This window comes from Manis pentadactyla, chromosome 1 (assembly GCF_030020395.1).
Source record: "Manis pentadactyla isolate mManPen7 chromosome 1, mManPen7.hap1, whole genome shotgun sequence".
In the NCBI taxonomy this organism is placed as follows: domain Eukaryota; kingdom Metazoa; phylum Chordata; class Mammalia; order Pholidota; family Manidae; genus Manis; species Manis pentadactyla.
In genome coordinates, this window is record NC_080019.1 from 79,113,800 (window position 1) to 79,141,295 (window position 27,496).

Below are 27,496 nucleotides of genomic sequence, written 5' to 3' on the forward strand. Positions count from 1 at the left end.
GAATTCAGGCACAGTCTAGAGGAGCACTTAGAGATTAATAAATAAATAAATTGGTGAAGTAATGTAGGCCTCCAAGGAATGGTCCTTTGGACACTGACACTAATGGTTTCTAGTAATGATAGGCTCATTAAGGTTGTGTGAATTGTGATTGTTAATGAGAAACAATTGGCACATAATTCATTCATTTATTTATTTAACTTTAAGCCTGTAGGAATAGATGAAGGTGGGTCTGTAAGTTTGTACTGGTCTGTGACCTTTAGAATTTGGACATTCTTTAGGGTTAGGACAATATGGAAATAAACCTGTCCTTTGGCCCCACTAAGACAGAGCTCCATACCACTAATGCAGAATTTGCTTCCCATCAGGGGAAGTTCCGAACTTGTTTAAGATCTGGGCAGACACAAAGGATATAGGCTTTAGAGCTCCTCTTGCTCTTGAGAAGGAGGACTGGATGGGATCCCAAGTGGGTAACTGAAAGGAAGTCTATGTAACAAACCATACAAACTTGGGAAGGGAGCTAATGACCAATATAGCAGTAACAACTGGAAAATAATGTCAGGGGACACACATCCTTTCCTCAGCATTAGCACTGTTGTCATGGACTTTCAGAGAAACAGAGGCAAAATTGTGATTCAGGGAAGACTAATTCAGAATGTCAAAATTCAGAGTAGTGGTGCATTTTGAAAGTGCAGGTGCATGGCTATTGATCAAAAAGGGAACTTTATGAGGTGCCAGAAATGTTCTATGTTTTGATCTTGATGATTACACAAGTGCATCCTTATGTAAAAAATCATTGGGGGCGGAGTCAAGATGGCGGCATGAGTAGAGCAGCGGAAATCTCCTCCCAAAACCATATATATTTTTGAAAATTCAACAAATACAACTATCCCTAAAAGAGAGACCAGAAGACACAGGACAACAGTCAGGCTACACCCAAACCTGCAAGAACCCAGTGCCTCGTGAAGGGGGTAAGATACAAGCCCCGGCCCAGCAGGACCCAAGCGCCCCTCACCCCAGCTCCCAGTGGAAGGAGAGGAGTCAGAGCAGGGAGGGAGAGGGAGCCCAGGACTGCTGAACACCCAGACCTAGCCATCTGCACTGGAGCGCAGACACACAGGGCTTGGGGTGCTAGATAGTAGGGAAACAGGACAGTAAAACCTGCGAGTGGGTCCCTGCAGCCAGTGCCCCTGGGACAAAGAAAAGCGAGGGCTTTTTGAAAGACTTAAAGGGACAGGGACCACGCTGCTGGACGGAAGCATCCCGGTGCAATCAGCCCAGCAGCTGGGAATCCCGGGGAACTCCAGGCACCCAAAACCCCTGGGCAGCAGCACAGCTCGGAGGCCCCTCACAGAGATAAACAGCTTCCCGCCCATTTCCCCTTGGATGCCAGTGGCCATAGTGGAGCAGCAGCCTGAGGCAGCAGGGTGGAGCTTCTTTCACAGTGGCCGGGCAAGAATTAGAAACCCCATCTGCGCGCAGCTTCCCAGCAAAAGCCACTAGAGGTCGCCATTCTCCCAGGAGAGGAAGGCCACAAACCAGCAAGAAGGGACGTTCACCCAGCAGACACACGCACCAGCTTCCCACAACTACCTCTATTGCCATGAAAAGGAAGAAAAATTTGATACAGATCAGATTAACCCAGACAGTCTCCCCCGAGAAGGAATCTGGGGAGATAGACCTAACCAATCTCCCTGAAAAAGAATTCAAAATAAAGGTCATAACCATGTTGATGGAGCTGCAGAGAAATGTGTAAGAGCTAAGGGATGACATCCAGAAGGAGATTACAGAAATGAAACAATCTCTGGAAGGATTTATAAGCAGAATGGATAAGATGCAAGAGGCTGTTCATGGAATAGAAACCAGAGAACAGGAACTCATAGAAGCTGACACTGAGAGAGATAAAAGGATCTCCAGGAATGAATCAATATTAAGAGAACTGTGTGACCAATCCAAACGGAACAATATCCACATTATAGGGGTACCAGAAGAAGAAGAGAGAGAAAAAGGGAGAGAAAGAGTATTTGAAGAAATATTGCTGAAAACTTCCCCAAACTGAGGGAGGAAATAATTGTTCAGACCACGGAAGTACACAGAACTCCCAACAGAAGGCACACAAGGAGGACAACACCAAGACACATAATAATCAAAATGCAAAGATCAAGGACAAAGACAGAGTTTTAAAGGCAGCTAGAGAGAAAAAGGTCACCTATAAAGGAAAACCCATCAGGCTATCATCAGATTTCTCAACAGAAACCCTACAGGCCAGAAGAGAATGGCATGATACATTTAATGCAATGAAATAGAAGGGCCTTGAACCAAGAATACTGTATTCAGCACAATTATCATTTAAGTATGAAGGAGGGATTAAAAATTCCCTGACAAGCAAAAGTTGAGGGAATTTGCCTCCCACAAACCACCTCTACAGGGTATCTTAGAGGGACTGCTCTAGATGGGAGCACTCCTAAAAAAAGCACAGAACAGAACACCCAAAATATGAAGAATGGAGGAGGAGGAATAAGAAGGGAAAGAAATAATCATCAGACTGTGTTTATAATAGCTCAAAAAGTGAGTTAAGTTAGACAGTAAGGTAATAAACAAGCAAACATTAAACCTTTGGTAACCACAAATCTAAAGCCTGAAATGGCAATAAGTAGATATCTTTCAATAATCACCCTAAATGTAAATGGATTGAATGCACCAATCAAAAGACACAGAGTAATAGAATGGATAAAAAAGCAAGACCCATCTATATGCTGCTTACAAGAGACTCACCTCAAACCCAAAGACATGCACAGACTAAAAGGCAAGGGATGGAAAAAGATATTCCACGCAAACAACAGGAAGAAAAAAGCAGGTGTTTCAGTACTAGTATCAGACAAAATAGACTTCAAAACAAAGAAAGTAACAAGAGATAGAGAAGGACATTACATAATGATAAAGGGCTCAGTCCAACAAGAGGATATAACCATTATAAATATATATGCACCCAACACAGGAGCACCAGCATATGTGAAATAAATACTAACAGAACTAAAAGAGGAAATAGAATGCAATGCATTCATTTTAGGAGACTTCAATACACCACTCACTCCAAAGGATAGATCCACCAGAGAGAAAATAATTAAGGACACAGAGGCACTGAAAAACACAGTAGAGCAGATGGACCTAATAGACATCTATAGAACTCTACATCCAAAAGCAACAGGATACACATTCTTCTCAAGTGCACATGGAACATTCTCCAGAATAGACCACATACTAGGACACAAGAAGAGCCTCAGTAAATTCAAAAATATTGAAATCCCACCAACCAGTTTTTCAGACCACAAAGGTATTAAACTAGAAATAAATTGTACAAAGAAAGCAAAAAGGCTCAGAAACACATGGAGGCTTAACAACATGCTCCTAAATAATCAATAGATCAACAACCAAATTAAAATGGAGATCCAGCAATATATGGAAACAAATGACAACAACAACACAAAGCCCCAACTTCTGTGGGACACAGCGAAAGCAGTCTTAAGAGGAAAGTATATAGCAATCCAGGCATATTTAAAGAAGAAAGAACAATCCCAAATGAGTACTCTAACATAACAATTATTGAAATTGGAAAAAGAAGAACAAATGAGGCCTAAAATCAGCAGAAGGAGGGACATAATAAAGATCAGAGAAGAAACAAATAAAATGGAGAAAGATAAAACAATAGAAAAATCAATGAAACCAAGAGCTGGTTCTTTGAGAGAATAAACAAAATAGATAAGCCTCTAGCCAGACTTATTAAGAGAAAAAAGAGAATCAACACACATCAACAGAATCAGAAACGAGAAAGGAAAAATCACGATGGACCCCACAGAAATACAAAGAATTATTAGAGAATACTATGAAAACCTATATGCTAACAAGCTGGAAAACCTAGAAGAAATGGACAACTTCTTAGAAAAATATAACCTTCCAAGACTGACCAAGGAAGAAACACAAAATCTAAGCAAATGAATTACCAGCAAAGAAATTGAAGCAGTAATCAAAAAACTACCCAGGAACAAAACCTCCAGGCCAGATAGATTTACCTCGGAATTTTATCAGACATACAGAGAATACATAGTACCCATTCTCCTTAAAGTTTTCCAAAAAATAGAAGATGAGGGAATATTCCCAAACTCATTTTATGAAGCCAACATTACCCTCATACCAAGACCAGGCAAAGACCCCACCAAAAAAGAAAATTACACATCTATATCCCTGATGAATGTAGATGCGAAAATACTCAACAAAATATTAGCAAACCGAATTCAAAAATACATCAAAAGGACCATACATCATGACCAAGTGGGATTCATCCCAGGGATGCAAGGATGGTACAACATTCAAAAATCCATCAACATCATCCACCATATAAACGAAAAGTAGGACAAAAACCACATGATCATCTCCATAGATGCTGAAAGAGCATTCAACAAAATTCAACATCCATTCATGATAAAAACTCTTAGCAAAATGGGTATAGAGGGCAAGTACCTCAACATAATAAAGGCCATATATGATAAACCCACAGCCAAATCATACTGAACAGCGAGAAGCTGAAAGCATTTCCTCTGAGATCGGGAACAAGACAGGGATGCCCACTCTCCCCACTGCTATTCAACATAGTACTGGAGGTCCTAGCCACGGCAATCAGACAAAACAAAGAAATACAAGGCATCCAGATTGGTAAAGAAGAAGTTAAACTGCCTTTATTTGCAGGTGACATGATACTATACATAAAAAACCCTAAAGACTCAACTCCAAAACTACTAGAACTGATATCGGAATATAGCAAAGTTGCAGGATACAAAATTAACACACAGAAATCTGTGGCTTTCCTATACACTAACAATGAGCTAATAGAAGGAGAAATCAGGAAAACAATTACATTCACAATTGCATCAAAAAGAATAAAATACCTAGGAATAAACCTAACCAAGGAAGTGAAAGACCTATACCCTGAAAACTATAAGACACTCTTAAGAGAAATTAAAGAGGACACTAGCAAATGGAAATTCATCCCATGCTCTTGGCTAGGAAGAATTAATATCGTCAAAATGGCCATCCTGCCCAAAGCAATATACAGATTTGATGCAATCCCTATCAAATTACCAACAACATTCTTCAACGAACTGGAACAAATAGTTCAAAAATTCATATGGAAACAGCAAAGACCCCGAATAGCCAAAGCAATCCTGAGAAAGAAGAATAAAGTGGGGGGATCTCACTCCCAAACTTCAAGCTCTACTACAAAGCCACAGTAATCAAGACAGTTTGGTATTGGTACAAGAACAGAGCCACAGACCAGTGGAACAGAATAGAGACTCCAGACATTAACCCAAACATATATGGCCAATTAATATATGATAAAGGAGCCATGGACATACAATGCGGAAATGACAGTCTCTTCAACAGATGGTCTGGCAAAATTGGACAGCTACATGTAAGAGAATGAAACTAGATCACTGTCTAACCCCATACACAAAAGTAAATTTGAAATGGATCAAAGACCTGAATGTAAGTCATGAAATCATAAAACTCCTAGAAAAAAATATAGGCAAAAATCTCATGGACATAAACATGAGTGACTTCTTCATGAACATATCTCCCTGGGCAAGGAAAACAAAAGCAAAAATGAACAAGTGGGACCATATCAAGCTGAAAAGCTTCTGTACAACAAAGGACACCATCGATAGAACAAAAAGGTATCCTTCAGTATGGGAGAATATATTCATAAACAACAGATCTGATAAAGGGTTGACATCCAAAATATATAAAGAGCTCATGCACCTCAACAAACAAAAAGCAAATAATCCAATAAAGTATGGGCAAAGTAGCTGAACAGACAGTTCTCCAAAGAAGAAATCCAGATGGCCAACAGACACATGAAAAGATGCTCCACATTGCTAGTCATCAGAGAAATGCAAATTTAAAACCACAATGAGATACCACTTCACACCAGTAAGGATTGCCATCATCCAAAAGACAAACAACAATACATGTTGGCGAAGTTGTGGAGAAAGGGGAACCCTCCTACACTGCTGGTGGGAATGTCAATTAGTTCAACCATTGTGGAAAGCAGTATGGAAGTTCCTCAAAAAGCTCAAAATAGACATACCATTTGACCTAGGAATTCCACTTCTAGGAATTCACCCTAAGAATGCAGCAGCCCAGTTTGAAAAAGACAGATGCACCCCTATGTTTATCATATCACTATTTACAATAGCCAAGAAATGGAAGCAACCTAAGTGTCAATCAGTAGATGAATGGCTAAAGAAGATGTGGTACATATACACTATGGAATATTATTCAGCCATAAGAAGAAAACAAATCCTACCATTTGCAACAACATGGATGGAGCTAGAGGGTATTATACTCAGTGAAATACGCCAGGTGGAGAAAGACAAGTGTCAAATGATTTCATTCCTATGTAGAGTATAAGAATAAAGAAAAACTGAAGGAACAAAACAGCAGCAGAATCACAGAACCCAAGAATGGACTAACAGTTACCAAAGGGGAAAGGGACTAGAGAGGATGGGTGGGAAGGAAGGGATAAGGGCGGGGAAAAAGAAAGGGAGTATTACGATTAGCATGTATAATTAGCATGTGGGGGCAGCATGGGGAGGGCTGTGCAACACAGTGAAGACAAGTAGTGTTTGTACAGCATCTTACTACGCTGATAGACAGTCACTGTTATGGAGTGTGGGGGGGGGAGTTGGTGAAGGGGGGAGCCTAGTAAACATAATGTTCTTCATGTAATTGCAGATTAATATTAACAAAAAAAAATCATGGAACTTAAGTTGGGTGCTCTTTATGCATTTTACTGTACACATGCTATCCTTACATTTCTAAAAAAGCATGTGCTAGGGGTCAATTTGTAATAATAACTAGTAGAAGATTATTAGATTCTCTCTTACTATCTGTTTTATTGTTAAAGAGATTAGCAAATTCTAATTTTATCTTGTAAACTATGTTTGCTTTAACAAAATGCAGTAGGTTATTGTCTGGCAAGTGGGTCTACTTTACTGACCCAGGTCTTTGGGTCCTTCAAGGCCACAGCAGGTATAGAGGCACTGATGCGCTTGGGGCCCACAGCAGATCATGTCCAAAGTCTATTTGTGGGTAGTCTGTGGAAGACTGCTGGGATCAGCAGCCTTTGGAAATAGCTTCTATTCAGTTTAGATCATCCTGGAAACTCCTTTTTTTCTCAGACTTAAAGCTTGGACCCACCTATTCTAAAATTGTGTTCATTTCTACTAAATCAGGGGACTCCAGACCACACAAATATTTCTTTGGTTCTCATGGCATCCAGTATTCAGATTGTCCTGTAGTTTAGTATGCTGATCGAACTGCCTATGAAATGTGTGCAATGTCCACGTAGCCTGTGTTCCCTGGGAAGATGATAATTGCCAATACAGTCACATAGGCCAGAGAGAGTGCATAATGTCACAGATAATGTTGGTTGGTAAGTATATTTGAAGAAAACTATCCACAAAACCACTTTAGGCAAATGATGATAACCTGCCTTGCCCCTGAAACCAGATTTCTAGTTCAAAAAGAAGCTTCATTTTCACTTCCTTTAAGTAACAGAGGGTCTCTTACAGATGTTCCCCCACTTCAGGTGTTAAATATTTTGAGTAGGTTGCAAAAGAAATGCTAGTTTTCTATCTGAAGTATTACCTTCTAAGTTTAGCATTGAGTCCTTTTCACTACTGAACATCACTGCTTTCTTGGTAGATTAAATATATTTTTATCATAATATAGCTTTCTGGTCACAACTTTCTTCAAAGACTTAAGCTAGCAGATAAAGAAGGAACACCTTTGAATTTCTATCTACTCTTTTAAAAATGCATAACTAGCTTATAAATATTTCACATACTCTGCAACTCTTCACCTTACAGGCTACAGTTGTTGCTGTAACTCTTATTTTATAAAGTAATTAAATGTTTTGGACTAAGTGTTAGTGTCAGTCTTAAATGAAAGAAAAGACCTGTTTTTTTTTCTTCAAATATAAAAATTAAGTACATATTAAAATTAATGATTTTTATGTTCCATGTCTACATTTTACAATTTGTTTGAGCTTTTGCAATGATACTCAGGGACTGGTATACATTAGACAGTGAAAAATGATTTTACCTCATCTGTACCATGTTAAATAGCATCTGAAAGTGTGTTTTGATAAAGGAAGCAAATAAGCATACATATTTCTTTTGAATGGATCATTAATTCAGTTTAGGATATTTTAAATTGGTGGACTCTATTATCCTATTTGTAATTAGATTAAGAGGTTTCCACCAATTATATTAATCATAGCTCTTCATGCTAAAACTTTTCATTATAGCCTAGACTTTATTATGATAATGTAATGAAAACACATTATAATTTCATTTTTTGCATAATTTCATGATTGTTTTTAGTGAGATTGTAACTCATTACTTTTAAAAACAATCATAACCACATCTCTTGTCTTTTGAAAAGTTCTTTTAAAGTAAGACAGCACTAATGAAATTTATAGAGTTTAGGGATTTGAGGAAAAATCCCTAAATCCCTTAGCTCTCTCCCCACAAAGTCCCTAATTAATCTGCTTGTTTAAAATATTTATTTTCTATTTTCTTTTTTATATATAATTTATTTTCAAAGAAACTTCAAAAAGTTTTTTGCTTCATAGTTCAGAAATACTTCTAGTTCCATTATATTTATTAAAACTTACCAGTAACACATGTTTAATTATTTATAATAAATGGCTGTATCACATGTTTTAAACAACAATGGGGAATTAAAAATACTCAACTATAACACTTTTTACTTACATATGAAAAATTTTTTTCAGATCCTTTTAAACAGAATATCAACAGAATGTCCTTGCATTGACAAGATTATTCACCTTCTAAATTTTGCTATTCTGCTTTCTTATTAATTCACTGTTATATTCATGATAATTAAACCATTGTTTATATCTTAACTTTTACATTCTATTAGAGTGTTTTTTTAATTATTATCTAATGCAACATGCTCTTAGAGTTAAATTTTTAAAATCCCAATGCTCAAAAGTGGTAAGTGACAGGTTTTAAGTGTCAAACTCACTAATTATAACATCCCTACAGCTATATATTTTTAGTCATAAGGAAAAATTTACTAGCTGGTTATATTTACTCTTACCTTTAGAGGCCATGAAGATGTCTGACTCACTTCTTCAAAGGCAGCCAGGTTAAAAGAAAGGGCTTTTTTTGTTGCTGCAAGGAGAGAAAACACAGTATATAAAACTTCAGAAGGTGTCTGCCTACTTGTCAGCTTTCAAATAACAGAGGGAGTGTTTGCTCTTTCCCGAGTGCTGTGTTTTATCACTTTGGACAACAGGGGGAGACGAAGCTATCACCAAAGGTGAATACCACTCAGAAGCCATCCTGTCACTTGTTGGCTGAAGAAACCATTTTAAAATAATAAAAGCCAGAAAGGAAAACATACAACGTTTATTTTAAGAGTCTTGTTTCCACTTAGTGCTTTTTTTTCCTTGGAATATATACTCCTGCATTCACTGTTACATCAGAAATATTCTATTTCTCCATTCTCTAGAACTCTCCTATGCAGGACACAATGGTACTCTATCACATGTAAATTTTCGACAGCTGTAAGTACATTTTTTATTATAGCTGAAAATGTTTGAACATCAATATTCTTATTTTTCTGTCAGGCATCCACCCCACTCTCCCCCAGTAATAAACAAGAAGAGGATGTATTTCTTACTATGTATGTGCATGCATAAATATTTTCATTTTAATTGAATTTGATGAACCTGAGGCATTTGAACATAAAAACCTTCAATAACCTTGCAAAGTCAATCGAAGCATACAGGTGATATTTAGCTGCATTGCATACTAAAAGGGGAAAAAAACCCCACTGTAACCTTGACTAGATAGCTCTTATTTCTAAATGTGGCTGACCAGATGACCATGGAAATTTTGCTCACAAAGTCAATTGCCCTGGATGGCATGACTTGCAAAGGTGGAAATTGTAGGATAAACTGCATTATCAGCAACACTGTCTACTTCTAAAAATAGTAAAGTTGCCTGAGAAGGCATAGATAGTGATGAAAGTCAGCCTCATAGGTGTAGATGACCAGAAGTTTAGGTTCTTCTTAGTTGGCAAAGAAATATTTCTTTTTATTGTTGTTTTTGTTCTGAAGTGTTTGGGGGTGGAAAGAGCTGCCATTATTTGAGTTGTCACTTTGCAGAAACAGTGTATAAATATGATTAATATTTTTAACTTAAATTATGTGTTTCTTAATCTCTGTCATGGGCATTTAGAAAAACTTTATTCCAATGGTAAACTAAGTTGTTATTAACACTATCAAACGTGGTATTTTAAAATAACTGACCAGTTAATTTTGACCTTCTAAAGAATACCAGGTTTGAAATAAAGAATAAAAATGGAAAGAAATTACACATATATTTTGGTCTATACAAGGCCAGCTGTATGTATTTGAATATGGCCATATGACCGACTGGTGGAATCTTTCAATGTTTAACCGCAGCAGAGACTTCCCAGGTCATCCACCTGGTGAAGCATAGGCAGACCATTTCCTCCTTCCTGCCAAAGGCAGCACCAGCCATGGTTTTTTCTTTTTAAAGGCCCAGCTGATACCAACTTGGGGGCTCCCCTTCCCTCTGTTCCTTTCTGCAACCCAGCCTTTCTCAAGGTGAGGCTCACACACCCTCCTTCGCGGCCCTCTCCGGACAGCCGAGTGTCTCACTCTGGAGCTCGCACAGCCAGGCGATCTCGCTCAGCCAGCTGGCCTTCAACCTCCCCTGCGGTGCTGCCATTCAGCTTCACCCTCATGGTGCTCGGGGGCCTCTTCTCCCGACTCCTGCTCTCTCCGTGGAAGAACCAGGACCACAGCTTATCACTCCACGTGGTCACACCATCCTCCCCAGCTTTGTGCTATGAGGACTGTGACTCTTTCCAGCAGCATCAGTATCGTTATTCACTTTCCCATCAGGCTGGAGTTTTCTGGTTGGTCCACTCCCTTGATTCCAGCAAATGTAGCCAGTACAAGGTGGGCGTGTCCAACAGACATAACCCAGGGCTTGAAGGTAACAGAGCGGGATTGTAGTACAAAAAGGGCGATTTATAACAGCTACTATCACAAAACATAAGGCAGTGGGCCTGCCCCTTTGCTGGAATATCCTGACTCACCCTCTCTGCTGGGCTTCTGCTCTGCGGCTGCCCTGCTCAGGGGCCTGTCCTTGTCGGTGCACCTGACCTGTCCCTGTCTCTCCTGGAACCACCTTCAATTTCAGCCAAAAAGAAATGGGAAAAAAACCCTGCATAATCTCACACAATCACCCCCTGCCTATGGCCTTTCGGCAGGACACGTCACCGCAATTTCTGAAGGTCTGTCCATTCAGTACTGCATTGTTGGTCAGAACTTCCCCATTATTTAATTATTTAATAGTTAGCTATTGTACTTAAACCTTCATGATTGGAAAGAATCACCAGAATAGTCCCTCTCAACACAAGGGAGAGACTGCTAATTTATTTAAGTCCATAAAGTGACAGAAATGCTACCTTCTATAAAACAAAACAGAACAAAAACAGCAATGTGCTCAGGTGGTGTCCTCTGGGAAAAGGATGGAGAATTGAGAAAGATGTAAAGCTACAGGTCTGGGCAAGGACCGAGGATTGGGATGAACTAGCTTTAGGAATATTTCATTAGCTTTATGGTTACTCTCCCTTTGGTTTTACTATTAAATTATATGTTACTAAAAATTATATCCATACATATATATAAACATATATATGTACATATAAATCATATATATATATATTTATGGAATAAGAGAATTATTTGTTCTTTTTGATTTGGTTATATATTATTTAGGTATAATTCTAAAACACATATTATTCACTTGAAATTGTGTTTTTAAAAGACTCCTAATAATGCTTAATGTTACATGGGTTTTCAGCTACTGCATGTAATTATTTTTTATGGACATAATGAATACAATTTTTGGCCATTGCCCTTTTAATGGGCTTTTAGATTGTTTCCACTATGTAAAGCAATGGTTCTTATGTGCATGTATAAAAGTCCTTTGAAGGTCTACAGCCAGGAATTAAAATGCTGGCTTTATGGGGTATAAAGATCTTCACCTTTAATAAGTATCACTGAATTGCTCTCCAATATGCATGTACTAATTTACATTCCCAATAGCAATAGATAAGCGGTCGCATTTTCACATAACCCTTCCAACACTGGCTTGGTCAATAGAGTAGGTCAAGTTAATGAGGGGGCTCCCAAATATTAACTTATAAGAAGGCAGCATCAGCATCTAGAGGTTTTAATTACATTATAATCAAAGTTACGTAAACACCTTTGTCTGTGTTTATGTTTCCAGCTGTTCCTATTATACTGTATCACATAAGAATAATTAATAGCAAATTTTATGAATAGCTGGTTATAAAAGTAATTGTTATAGGTAGGGAATGGTTTGTAAATGGACTATAATATAGTGATAAAGTAGCTCCTTTCATTCAGTGAGTCTCATGGCATGATCAGCTAAGATGTGAATCCAGTTTTAGCAACCATGCACACTTAAGATTTGCATTTCTATGCATAAATCTTATTCCTGGATATGTAATTTCCTTTACTAAAATTTGTTGTGGAGCAAGGCAGAGTATGTTTAAATAAATGAATAAAGGAATTAAAACAAATAAGGGGAGAAATATCATTATTATAAATGTTTCTTTCCAGAGTCATTTGATTTATAACTACAACTCTAAATATGAAATGTCCAATTCCTTAATGTAAACTTGGATGTTTCTTCCCTGGGAATGTGCACATCCTACTTCTTCAGCCATTTATGTGCACTTTGCAAACCTCCTGTCAAAGTTCATTTCTTTACTATCTTATTTACACCTGCCCTCTTAATACAGTGCTTCATTCATTCATTCAATAAACATTTATGAACTTCCTAAACATTATTATCAACATTATTAATATTTAACATTATTAACATTTAATATGCATAGCACTGTAGAGGATACTGAGATGTATTGATATGGCCTCCACTCTAGGGGAATGTGTACTCTAGTTGAAGTATCACAGTACAGGGATGCAGTATTCTTTTAATTTTAAGAAATTAGGAATCACCACATCCTGAAAATAAAATGATGTTACTCATTCTCTCTCTGAAAAGCAAAACTAATTAGAATCAGTAATGAATCATTCAAATGAGCAATTCTTTGTTTCACACATACATGTCTAATTTTCCTTTAAAACAGGAAAATAATAACTATTAAGATATTCTTTCTTAAATAATGAAAGGATGGTAAATTGGGTCATGCTTCTTAGCTGTTAGTAAGAGATGGACTTTTTACCCCCTCTCTTTCTGCTTACTTGAAGAGATATTGATCCTAAGGACTAGGAGAAAAAAAGGAAAATAATCCTGAATACAGAGAAGAATCTGTGTGAATCAAAGAGAAAGCTTGTTCTGGAGCAAATTTATCTAGAGGGGTCCCCGTTCACCAGGATTACATGGAAAAGATAACCTAATTTAGAGTCCTGTGCACAGACTCCATGGGACAGATGGTATCCCATAGTCAGCAGACTCTAAAGCCCGAGGCAGAAGCAAGAGTTTAGCTTGTGTATTGAAGTTCTTTCTAAGTTATCAGCTTTCTGTTTTCTTTAGGTAAGGGTAAGTTAAGTTGAGTGCACTTATTTGAAGCAATCTGTCTTTATTGTGCATTACTTCTGGTATTTGCCTTATCTGTTAGGCATAATGTAAACTTTTAATAGTTCATAATGGTATGTTCCTTTAAAAAGTCTAAAAGTAGAGAGACTATTCCAAGAGCTTCTAACAAATTCCAAGCTATATTACCAAAAAAAAATAGATGAGAATTACAAGCACAAAACCACACAGGCATATGACATATTAACAGAAATTTATTTGGATGTCCTTCAGGTTATATGTTTGTATGTGTATTTGATAGGGACGGAGAGAAAAAAAACTGTAGCTTCTAGGTAGATTGAGAGGGAGAATTAATAGGATATTAAAAATCTTCAGATTTGAATCTCACTGCTCCCCACTAAGAACTACTTTCCCCTTTCGAAAATCTCTTTATTTCTACCATTATTTTAAAAATACTTACCTTGTGCCTTAGTTCTTGTGCCTCAGTCGGTGTGGTCACTTTGTCCTCCCCACATCTGCCAGCGTCCTCAGACACCATCAGAATACCACACAAGCCCTTTGGTGGCCGCGGCTGACAGCCCAGCAGTGCTCTGCATAGAGCTGCCTTCCCTGACAGCAGCCATGTCATCCACAGCTCGTGCAGCTGCAATCCAGTGCCAGCCAGAGCACGCCAATTGTTCTCTGCGGCAGGTTTTCTTACATTTCCAGCACTGACAATAAGCTTCCCCAAGCTTGGATCCCCCAAGGGCAAAGTTCCCAAGAAACTGAGATACTTGTTACAATATATACACGTGAAACATACAAAGTACCTTAGAGTTAATTTATGCTTTCTAGTGCATGGTTAGTATTTTCTTCAGGTGCTATTTATAGACTAGCTTATCCAGAAAATGTGACTGCATTTGAATGCATTTTTTGGTAACTGGTAGCTAAGAGGGCGAATGTGTCCTCGATGCCAGGGAGAATGTTGCTTCACTGAATGGGAATGGGAGAGGAAGGCATGTTTTTGTTATTTGTGTACATTATTTTTCTTCTTGTTGCCCTAAGGCAGGTTCTGATTCAAGAAGGTTCTGGTTCAAGAATGTCAGCATTCCTGAAGTGTTTGCTGAAAGTGATGGAATAGGTACCACCAAGAGCATTGTTTCTGCTTTGGGTCTCTTTCTTTCATTACTTTTCCTACAAGCAAATGTACGAACTGTGAAAATGGATGGGAATTTTGATGTTGCTCATGACTTCGAATTACAGTCAGTTCTGATTTGAATAAGATGCATGCAAGCATGCTATTTTGTATTTGGCCTAACTAGAAATAATTTTGCATTTGCTTGAAGTGGAGTATATATGTTTTTTATAGTTTCACTTTTCCTTTGAAATTTGCCTAGTCATGTTTTTCTCAAGTCACTAAGTGGATTCTAGTGCCATGTAGTCAATAGAAATACATTTTGACCCACAGATGTAATTTAAAACTTTCTAGGAGCCACATTAAAATATAAAAAGAAACAGGTACAATCAATTTAAATAATATATTTTATACTACTTTATACATTTTTAATGTATGACTATAGAATTATAATCTATGGAATTATAATTTCAACATGTGGCACTAGCCAGTTTTCAAGCACTTAATATCCACATGTAGCTAGTGTCTAGTGTATTGGACATGTAAATCCTAGTGTATTTATCCAGCAAAAGACTTGGCTGGTGACTGATTAAAACTGTTCGTTAATCTTATGTATTTGTTTAAATATATATGTGCTTAAAAATAGTTTTGAACTTCAATTTTAATGTAAATATTGTTAATAAAAATTACACATTTATATGGAAAGTGAATTATACTGAAAATGATGAAAAGCAAAAGATTATGTTCTCCTCCACATTAGTTCCTTCTCCCAAAATAATTACTGTTAACTGTCATGTATATATTTTCAGGTCAAAATTATGTCTATATACTTATAATATGGAAATATATATTTAGAATTTAAACTCATATAAAATCTTATATAAACAGACTTGTACTCTGTTCAACTTCAATAGAAAACAGAGAAAAATTAAATGAGAAACCATCACACACTTACTAGAGTGGTAAAAATTAAAAGGACTAACAATATCAAATGTTAGCAAGAGCGACGGTAGCATGTACATACCCTAGTGAGTGTGTGTAAAACTACAATAATGTTGAAAACAGTTTGGCATTATTTAGTATATTTGAAGAGACATATACTCAATGATCTAATAATTCTACTTCTAGCATATGCCCCAAAGAAACACTTGGACATCTCTAGCATGAGGAATATGTCTGAACACTCTAGAAGCAATTATCACTATAATTCAAAATAGGAAACAATCTGTTGGTCAGCAAACTGGCCCCTGTACGTGGAAGGCAGGAAGAGACCAAAGAAAAAGCGTGTCTTATACAGCTGTCAGATGAGTAGATCTCCACACCTGCCCACCAGAATCTTAAAAGTTTATATAGAGGCCTTAACTGGGCTAAGTCATGTATATCAACTAAATGGCCTCTGCAACTCTGTCAAAACTGTGTCCTTGGGGCAGATTCTAGTGGAAGGAAAGCAAACAGAATGCATGTTACGGGGACAGTGGATGGTGTGAAGAACATCAGATTGCTGGAGTCTAGCTTGAGGGTCAACCTGACATCATATTATCTTGATTACCTTCTCCAACACAACCAAAATGTCCAATCACAAAAAATTTGAGAGTTAATACTTATGTGTACTTGAAATACTACACATCAATGAAGGTGAATAAACCATGGTTAAATTCATGCAATATGGGTATTTCTTACAATCATGATATTGAATGAAAGAAACAAGACATGGAAAAATGCTTGTATAGAGTGATTCTATTTCCATTAAATTTGAAATAGGCAAAACCAAAGGCGAAAACATAGATACTACAAATACACTTTAAAAAAATAAATAAATGAAGCAAATATCAGATTGGTAGCTACCTTGAGGGAGGAAAGGAAAATGTGTGAATGGGTAGGGGCCTATAAATAGATCCTTAGGTCCTGGCAATATTCTGATTTGTAACTAATGTGGTGTGCAAATTGGTGCTGCCAGTCTAGAGAGTAATATGACAGTACTTGGGCAGATACTGAAGCTACATATCTCAGTGGAACTCTTCCATGGGTTCATAAAAGACACATGGTAGGTAGCGGTAGTGAAGAGTTGTAGGCAACTTAAGTGCCTATAAGTGGGGCAATGGATAAGCAGAATGTGATAGAAGCCCACTGTGAATAGCATATAACTAACATAAATAATTTACTAAATGTACACACATTGAATACTGTGTGACAAAAGTATGTATTAAAAAAAGAAGAACAGAAAGAAGTTTATTCAGTTGTTAGTACCTACTGACCCTGCTTTTCTCTTCGCAATGACTTTAGACCCTGGTTCTCTGTCTTCTCTTCCAATACTGCTTTTATCTTAACTCTTTGAAAATAAAATATACACATAAATGATCCCAATAATACCATGGCCTTTTACTTTCCTCCAAAGATCTTGTTTCCTATTCAACCTCAGCCTACTTGAAGAAAAACCATATACCTCTTACAGGTATATTTAGAAAATTTTGTAACTAGTAAATGCATTCCTTCTGTAATATCAACTTCATCTATTGTAGCCTCTTTTTCCTTCCTCTATTTCTGGCTCACTGTCCTTGGTACTTTCACTGAAACAGTCTTTTGGATTGGACCAAGGCCTCCAATCCTACCTATTATTTGCCCCTCCTGATGTCCTTATTCTCTTGTTCACCCAGCCTAAATTTCATGGAGAATTATATAATCATACCCTTGAATAAACACATTTTTCTATTTCTATTCTACTTACCCAGAAAAAAACAATCCTGGATAATTCCATCTCTTCTACTTCAGGCCTGCACCTAAACATGTACAAAGCACACTCAACAATACGTACTAGTGTCACTTCTATATTCATGACCTCAGAATCAAGTGGGCCTTCAATGCCGCTGAATTACCATTTCACTGCTCTCCTAGATGACTATTTCACACCTTCTCTCTAAACAAGCATCAACACCTCCTATGCTATTCTTATTCTCAGCTATGATTTTGTATCCTACTTAATTGAGAAAATGGAAACAATCAGAAGATGACTTTCAAAAACTCCCACTACCAAATCCACCCACCTGTGAGCACCTACACATGCACATAGTCTGCTTCTGAGTTTCCATAGATGATTTAGCTGTGCTGCTCCCCTCACATGGGCATTACATCTCTTGCACACTCAAGGACATTGTACCAGTAGTTCTCTCTTTTCTCTCCCTCTGTTATCGTCAAGTTTCTGTTCTTCATAAGATCATGTCCACCAGTATACAAACTGCCATGATAACTTTCATCTGAAACATTTATTTTATTTCTTCCTGAACTTGCTCCATTACCAGCTGCAGTGACCCCACTTTTTTAATGATTTTCTTAGTAGCAAAATACAGAGGAGATTCCTGTATTTGCAGTCTCTGATTTCTTGTCTTCCATCTTCTGTTAACCTGTCCCACTCAGGCTTTGCCTTTACTATTCCACGCTAAAAAATGACTTCTGTTAAGATTAACAAAAATTTCTATGCTCTTAAATCCAGTGGTTAATTTTTGGTTCTCGTTTTGCTTGGCCCACTGACAACACCTGACACAGTTTCTCCTGGCCTCCTCCTTGACCACTTTCCTCAGTACCTTTTTAGCATAATGCTTATTTTTTGGCTTTTACTAATCACTCTTTTTCAGTTTGTTTTGATGGTTATACATCTTCTATCAAAAATGTCAATTTTGGAATACCCCAAGTCTCAATCCTGAGTCCTTTTTTTTTCTTTCTATCCATTCACTTCCTTGATCATCTTGTCCAGTCACATGGCTTTAAAAACAGGATATATATTGATTACTCCAAAATATAGAGAGCTATATTTTGTGCTCCTGCTGTGCTTCTGAACTCTCTATTTGTGTAATAACATCTCAAACTCAACAGGTTCAAACTGAACTACTAATATGCTTTATTCATTTAAACTATGGCAACCCTTTCTTTCCAGTTAGTTAGGCCAAATCTTATAGGTTGTTCTCTGTTCTTCTCTTTAGTTTATATTTCATACTTCACACAGGATATTCTTTGGCTTTTTCTTCAAAATATATCAGGAATCCAACCAGCTCTTATCACCTCTACTGCTTCCATCTTAACCCAGCTATGGTCATCTCATGCCTGAATTGTTGCATAGGCTTATAAATAGACTCCCTATTTCTACCCTTGCCTTCTGCAGTTCATTCTCAATGCAACAGCAAGACTAACCCTGTGAAAATTTAAAGTAGATGCCATCACTCCTCTCCTCAAACCTTGGAATGAGGTAAACTGGCCCTGTGGTGTCTGGTCTGTATTGTCACATCTTCTGGTATTTTCCCCCTTACTCATTCTATTTTGGTCACACTGGTCTTCTTGCTATTCCTAGAAAATACCCGGATTTCTTTCACTTTAGGCCTTTGTTCTAACTATTCCTTCTATTCAGAATACCCTTCTGCAAAATATTTGCAGTTTAACCCCTGCATCTTATTTACATTTTTGCTTAAATATCATCTTTTAAATGAGGTCTGCTTAATCTCCATATTTAATATTCTTACACAATCTCCCCTTTTAGCAGTTTCTTTTCCTCTCTTTCCATGGAAGTTATAGATTCTACTGTTCTTCAAAGCCTAAACTTACATACTGAGCATGCATATATAATAAAGTCTGAAGTTATTTTCTATAGCCATAGCTTAACAACATTTTATCTTAATTCTCTATATAAAATGTTCAATATTTACCTTTAGCCCTTCACCCCAGCTTCACCACATCATGAGTGGCTACCTTTATCATGATGTTGTGTTTTCAGAAAGGATTTGTGGGTTCGTGTTTCTTGAATTCACATATATCTTTCTGTTCTCTTTACACTTGCTTGACAGATTGGCTGGGTGTAACATTCCTTCACTTCCCCGTAGATCTTTGTAGACTCTTTTTTTTTTTTTTTATTGAAGGGTAGTTGACAACAGTATTACATTACATTAGTTTCAGGTGTACAACACAGTGATTCAACATTTATATACATGATAATTCTAGGTACCAGCTATCACCATACCAAGTTGTTACAATATTTTGACTATATTCCTTATGCTATACATTACATCCCGGTTGCTTATTTATTTTACAATTGGAAGTGTGTTTATATATATATATATATTTTTTTTTTTTGTGAGGGCATCTCTCATATTTATTGATCAAATAGTTGTTAACAACAATAAATTTCTGTATAGGGGGGTCAATACTCAATGCACAATCATTAATCCACCCCACGCCTAATTTTCGTCAGTCTCCAATCTTCTGAAGCATAATGAACAAGTTCTTACATGGAGTACAAATTCTTACATAGTGAATAAGTTACATGGTGAACAGTGCAAGGGCAGTCATCACAGAAGCTTTCGGTTTTGTTCATGCATTATGAACTATAAACAGTCAGTTCAAATATGAATATTCATTTGATTTTTAAACTTGATTTATATGTGGATACCACATTTCTCTATTATTATTATTTTTAATAAAATGCTGAAGTGGTAGGTAGATACGAGATAAAGGTAGAAAACAGAGTTTAGTGTTGTAAGAGAGCAAATGTAGATGATCAGGTGTGTGCCTGTAGACTATGTGTTAATCCGAGCTAGACGAGGGCAATAAACATCCATGTATGCAGAAGATTTCTTTCAGAACATGAGGGGGGAGGTTCTAAGCCTCACCTCTGCTGCTCCCCATTTTCTCACCAGATGGCCCCCTGCGACTGTGCCTGTCTTAGGTTGTTCCTCCCTTGAGGAATCTTACCCGTCTCTGGCTAACCAGTCATCTTCCAGGGCCATACAGGGAAATGTTAAGTTGGTAAGTGAGAGAGAAGCCTTATTGTTTGAAAAGGTTAGCTTTTTACTTCTTTGCATATTTATGCCCTGTGGCTTCTATGTCCAGCATTTGTCTTGAGGTGTCTTTACCACTTGGAAGAATTATGATACTCGGTAAATTCGACATGTGGCACGAGTTCTATTTAAAGGTTGTGATTAGGTAGGAAGAAGAAAAGCTATAGAAGTAGCAGGCGGCAGAAAACCTGGGAAGATTGATTATTTCTTTGACATATCTTCTTGTAGAGTAACTTCAGCATGGATAGGTTTTAAACGACTAATTAAATTGTGCAGACACATTAACATAATAGGAATATAGTTACCTAACCAAAGCATACCTGTAATTACCAGCCATCTCCAGTGAAACCAAGAAAACCAGTTAGGCACCTTAGGCATTTGTGAAAACTTATCTATGATATGGTGGATATTGTCCAACTGAACTTAAACAATCTGAGAGAATTCAGATAAATTAGAACAACCCATTCCTGGGGACTGTTCATATCCCATATGTTCTTTTAACAATAAATAGTCTGTGGTTTTAAGATTTTGGAGTGCTACAATTTGTACTTCTCCTTATTCTTGGTTGAGTTTCAACAGTATAGATCCAGTCCAATTTGTTGTTTTACTGTATGCACAGGCCAGCTTAGATATCTCCTTCCTCATTCCCATGGCAAGTCCAGGAACTGGTGGGATGAGTGCATCTACAGCTGTAGCAGTGCGTGGATCTTTGTTGGAGTTTTTTTTTTTGCTGATCATCTTCTGTCATGAGTCTTCCCGAGAGTGCTGATGTTGGAAGTTCTTTTTCATATCGTATCTTAGTTCATTTTCGGGGTAGCCAAATTAGGCTTTGATCCTCTGTATAAACACAAACAGACCCTTTGCCTACACTTTTATATGCCCTTTATATCATTGTGTAGAACTCATTGGAGGTCACCACATAGGAACTGCTTTTTTTTTTTTTTAAATCATTAATCTACACTTACATGATGAATATTATGTTTACCAGGCTCTCCCCTATACCAGGTCCCCCCATATACTCCTTAACAGTCACTGTCCATCAGCGTAGCAAACTGTTGTAGAATCACTACTTGTCTTCTTTGTGTTGTACAGCCTGTAGATTCTTACTGTTTTTTAATATTTATGTGATTGTCTAAGGACAATAGGCATTTCCCATCTCATGAATATCTTGCTTTCCTTGCTATTCTTTAGCCTTGAAGTTCGAGAAGTTGGTGGTCATATGTTAGATAGTTGTTTGTTTTGGAACACTTCTTTTGAATGCACATAACTTTTGATCCATGTGTTCATTCCTTTATTCTTTTATATAAGTAAATTTTTCTATTGAAAACATTTTTTTCCTGTTCCATTAGCTGTGCTCTCTACTACAGACTCAAGGATTATTCTAGGTGTCACCATGATTACATTTTGTATTTATACCTGCTTTCTAATTGCTTCAACTACTTTGTCCTATTTCTCCACATTGACATTACTATCTCAGTCTCTCTGTTATCTTTTGTGTTATCCATTTTGTCTATGTATCTTCTTATAATCTAGTTACCCGAGTTACCTGTTATTTTCAAAGTATTTCTTAGTTCTGTAATGCTATTTTTGCTCCCTGAATTTGGTCCCTAGCTCTGCATTTTCATTTTATTCAGCTATTTTATCTTTGTAAATATTTAGTATATTGATACCTTGGGTTTGTGTTTTCTTTAAATTCTTCTTTGTCAAGAAATGAAGTTTTAGAAATTTTTCTTTATTTCTCAGGTACTTTTTTCTTCAATAGTTGATTTTTTATTTCACTTCTGTATGCCATTTTCTTTTGCTTCCTTCTTTCTCTCCTTCCTTCATTCCTTTTTTCTTGCAATAGTGTTTCTGCAGTGCTAACATGCTCCTTTGTTTCATGCATCTCTTTCAAGGACTTCTAATTCCCTTGATGCAGTGTAGGGAAATCCTCCATGATTTACTTTTCCAACCTGATATAAAATTCACAGAGCCCCCAAATTAACACTTTGGTATTTCACAATCTATTACTTTCATGTAGCCTATTACCATGAAGGCCAAAGTACAATTCAGCTTGGACTCTGTGATATCTTATGTAGAGGATTCAGTCTCTACTCCTGTTTCCATTTTTGTGAAACATTTTGTATTAAGTCTCAGTGTTCTAACTGGCTGTGTATCCTGTTTCTGTTCTGAGGTGGACACCCTTGTGTCCAAAGTTAAGGGGGATCCTAGATCCTTCCTTTGCTTCTGAGATCATTACGCTACATCGTTCTCTTGTCACTTCTTGTGGTAGCTGTTGCCAAGCATTCTCCCCAAGCACTGAAACAGAAACACAGCTAGAAACTTGCTTCTGCTTGCAGAATTTCTAGAATGACTAGTCTACTTAATGAAGGCATTAGAGTTTGAGGTGTTGGGGCACTGCATGGTAAGGGGGACTAAAAGAGTACTATCAAGGTGTCCAGACCAAAGGCCTTTCACGTACCCATTCCGCCAATGCCTCATTCCCCTCTCTCAGAGGATCTGCCTTGCTTTTTAAATTCTTTGTCTTTGCTTTGCCTTCTGACTGGAGACGCATAACTCTGGGAAGATTGTTCATTCTATCTTTCCTTTAAACATCCTTCCTACTTGGGAAAGCTAAATGGATAGTCAGCTATTTCCCCTGCTTCTTATGAAGCTCTGACACAGCAGGGAGGAACTAAATCTCTTGACCTTTTGTCCATATTTTTCCTCACTTGCCTACACATCTTCTCAATTTGCTTTTCAAATTAGGTGGAAATATTTTAAAATCGCAGGACTCAAGGCACAGAAAGAGATCTTGAAAATCATGTATTATATATCACACTGTTTCCTAGCCAGTAGTTTAGGTAGTTATTCAATTTCTATGATATCTTTGATAGTAAGTCCTGATAGTTGCTTAGCAAGTAGAAAAGCAAGCTACTAGTAAAATGATATGCCTAAACCCACACAACTTGCTACAGAGACATCCTGTGACTAGATTTCTTAATGTCTTTATTGATTTCTATTACACCATTTTTTTTCCTATTAAACCCCAGAAAACAATATACAGAGACATCAAAACTATTTATTTTAGTCTTTGGGTTAGTCACTATTTAAGTCAGCTAGTAAAATTTTTAAGCTAGTTTAAAAAAATTATTTATAGACAATATAACATATTGGACATTTAATCAGGAGCAGGGATTTTGGTTTGCAGATTCATGCTATTATAAATTGAGATATTTGGTCCAATTTTTTATGATGGAGCAAAGGGAGGTTTCATTAAATTCAAAGGCCTGTCTTGTGTCTGACCATCGATGTGCTATTATTACACTTAATGTCTCATTCCTCATGATGAAAATCTTTTTTTTTAATCCCCTGTCACTTTCCAAATCATCACTTTTGACAATCTACCAATCAAAGGAAATTGTGATTCTTTGAGAATCTCAGCTGTACTCTTTGTAGTCATGGAAACCAAGCCAAACTGTTACCAAGGTAACCTTCCTGAAGCCATGATTTCTCTCATTACCAGTTTTTCCCTAGGATTAATAAATTCATTAAAAATATAACATAATAATGCTGTTTGTGTTTAATTTGTATGTTAGTGTATAATTATTTTAAATTATATATAATTGAATTTATGGTTCAAAATGAAGGAACAAGTATATGCAACTGGCAATAATTTGAGCAATTGATTGTATATCTGAAAAGAGAATTAATTTAAAATGGATGGTGAGAATATTTTCCCTTTAGTGGAACATATTTAGTAGCTTAAGGTTACTTGTTATTTTTTTTATTTCCACATAACTTGGTTGTGTGGTATTATATAATATATTATACATGCTATTATAGGTCTTCAATTGGTGTAATCAACCTACTGTCAAAGTGCAGAGGCAATAATTACAGATAAATAACAGAAGGTAAAAAATAGATACCTTGGAAACATAAGAGCATTTATATCTTTATACATATATGTGGTGAAAGAATTAGCTTTTCATTAATTAGCTATTTATTAAATAGCTAATCTGATATTGTTGAGCACCAGTAAGGAGCTGTTTAAATTGATAAATCAGGAATCCAAAGCATAAACATATTTTAGAATAAGCTGGTGAATATTTGTAATATTTAGATATTTGAATATTTTTAGAATATTTTAAGATTTCTTCTGATACACATCAAAGGGAAAAGAAAAGGAAATTGTTAAAAGTAAATGGAGTCAGGGGTTGGAGGTGAGGGTATGAGAATCGTATTTTAATTTATTTATTCTTTTCTTTTGTTTTTTCTCTACCTCTAGAGCCCTATCAGGTTCTCAAGATAAATATGGGAGAAAACTAGTGCTTCTGGAAGCGGAAGGGGAAAAATGAGCCATTTTTATTATTTTTATTTATTTATTTTACTGAAGTATAGTTTATATAGAATATTATATTGTTTTTAAGTATAAAACATAGTGATTCAGTAGTTATATACATTATTAATCTTCACCCCAACTAGTGTAGATGTTATCTGTCAACAGAGCTATTGACTATATTCTCTATGCTGTACTTTATCCCCTTGACTAATTTATATTATGATTGATATTTTGTGCCTCTTTACCCACCCACCTGAACACCACTGCCCTGGGTTCTCATTATGTAACCACTAGTCACTTCTCAGTGTCTGTGAGTCTACTGCAGTTTTTTTCTTTGTTTTGTTTTGTTTTTAGATTCCACATATAAGTGAAACCATACGGTATTTTTCTTTTTCCACCTGGCTTATTTCACTTAGCCTACTTAGCATAATACCCTCTAGGTCCATCTATGTTGTTGCAAATAGCAGAATGTCTTTCTTTTTTATGACTGAGTAATATTCCATTATGTATATGTACCACTTCTTTAGCCATTCATCTATTGATAGACACTTTGGTTATTTCCATATCTTGGTTTTTTTAAGTAATACAGCAGTAAACATAAGGGTGCATGTATCTTTTTGAATCAGGGATTTTGTTTTCTTCATGTAAATTCCTAGAAGTGGAATTACTGGTTCATATGGTATTCCTATTTTTAGTCTTTTGAGGAACCTCCATACTGCTTTCCACAGTGGCTTCACCAATTTTCATTACCACCAACAGTGTAAGAAGGTTCCCTTTTTTCCACATCCTTGACAATACTTGTTATTCCTTGTCTTTTGGATAATGGCCTTTCTAACTGGTGTTAAGTGATAGCTTATTGTGGTTTTGATTTGCATTTTCCTGCTTATTAGTGTGCCTGTTTTCATGTGCCTGTTGGCCATCTGTATTTTCTCTTTTGGAAAATTCAGATCCTCTTCCCATTTTTAAGTTGGGTTATTTGTTTTTTTGGTGTTAAGTCATATGAATTCTTTATATATTGTGGATGTTAACCACTTATTGGATAAATCAATTACAAATATATTCTCCCATACTGTCAGCTGCCATCTTGTTCTGTTGATGGTGTCCTTTGTAATACAGAAGATTTTTAGTGATGTAGTCTTACATGTTCATTTTTTATTTAGTATTCCTATCCTGAGGAGATGTAACCAGAAAAAATTTGCTCATGCTGATTTTCAAAAGATTTTTGCTATTTTCTTCCAAGAGTTTTATGGTTTCATGTCTTATATTTAGGCCTTTAATCCATTTCAAGTTAACTTTTATGTATGGAGTTGGACAGTAGTCCAGTTGCACGTAGTTGTCCAGTTTTCCCAACACTAGTTATTGAAGAGACTGTCATTTCCCCATTGTATATTCATGACTCCTTTATTATGTATTAATTGATCACATATGTGTGGGTTTATATCTGGGCTCTCTATTCTGTTCCATTGATCTATAGGTCTGTTCTTGTGCCAGTACCATACTGTTTTGATTACTGTAGTTTTATAGTATAGCTTGAAGCCAGGGACCATAATCCCCCCAGTTTTGTTCTTCTTTTTCAGGATTGCTTGGGCTATTTGAGGGCTTTGGGGGTTCCATATGAATTTTAGAACTGTTTGGTCTAGTTCATTGAAAAATGTCATTGGTATTTTGATAGGGATTGCATTGAATCTATAAATTGTTTTGGGCAGGATGGCCATTTTGACAATATTATTTCTTCCTATTCATGAGCACAGAATAGATTTCTGTTTATTTGTGTCTTCTTTAATTTCTCTCATCAGTGTCTAATGCTTTTCAGAGTACAGGTATTTCACTTTCTTGGTTAGGTTTATTACTAGGTATTTTATTCTTTTTGATGCAATTGTAAATGGAATTATTTTTCTGATTTCTATTTCTGCTAGTTCATTGTTACTATATAGGAATGCAGCAGATTTTGTGTATTGATTTTGTATCCTACAAGTTTGCTGAATCCAGTTATTAGTTCCAGTAGTTTTTAGGTGTAGTCTATAGGGTTTTCTATATATAATATCATATAATCTGCAAATAGCGACATTTTAAATTCTTCCTTACCAACTTGGATGCTTTTTATCTCTTTTTCTTGTCTGATTGCTGTTTTTAGGACCTCCAGCACTGTGTTGAATAATAGTGGCAAGAGTGCACATCCTTGTCTTGTTCCTGATCTTAGAGGAAAAGCTGTTGCTTTTCACCATTGAGTATGATGTTAGCTGTGGGTTTGTCATATATGGACTTTATTATGTTGAGGTATGTTCCTTTTATACCCATTTTGTTGAGAATTTTTTCATGAATGGATGTTGAATTTTGTCAAATATTTTTTCAGCATCTATTGAGATGATCATATGGTTTTTATCCTTCCTTTTGTTAATGCAGTGTATCATATTGATTGATTTACATACATTGTACCATACCTGCATCCCTGGAATAAATCCCACTTGGTCATGATGGATGATCCTTTTGATGTATTTTTGAATTTTGCTTGCTAATATTTTGTTGGGGATCTTTG

The 27,496-nt window shown here is 36.5% G+C and overlaps 1 protein-coding gene across 2 annotated transcripts in view; it reads right to left on the reverse strand.

Annotated features, from left to right (window-relative positions):
• The window catches only part of PLSCR5 (phospholipid scramblase family member 5), a 54,589-nt gene extending 40,251 nt beyond the window's left edge, over positions 1-14,338 (reverse strand). For both annotated transcript variants that reach the window (XM_036896398.2, XM_036896399.2), the window contains exons 1-2: positions 14,167-14,338; positions 9,181-9,254 (exon numbers count right to left, since the gene is read on the reverse strand). In XM_036896398.2, the coding sequence (XP_036752293.2) occupies positions 9,181-9,193 (13 nt within the window). In that variant the 5' untranslated portion in view covers positions 9,194-9,254; positions 14,167-14,338. The remainder of the gene's footprint in view (positions 1-9,180; positions 9,255-14,166) is intronic.
• Between the last annotated feature and the right edge of the window lie 13,158 nt (positions 14,339-27,496).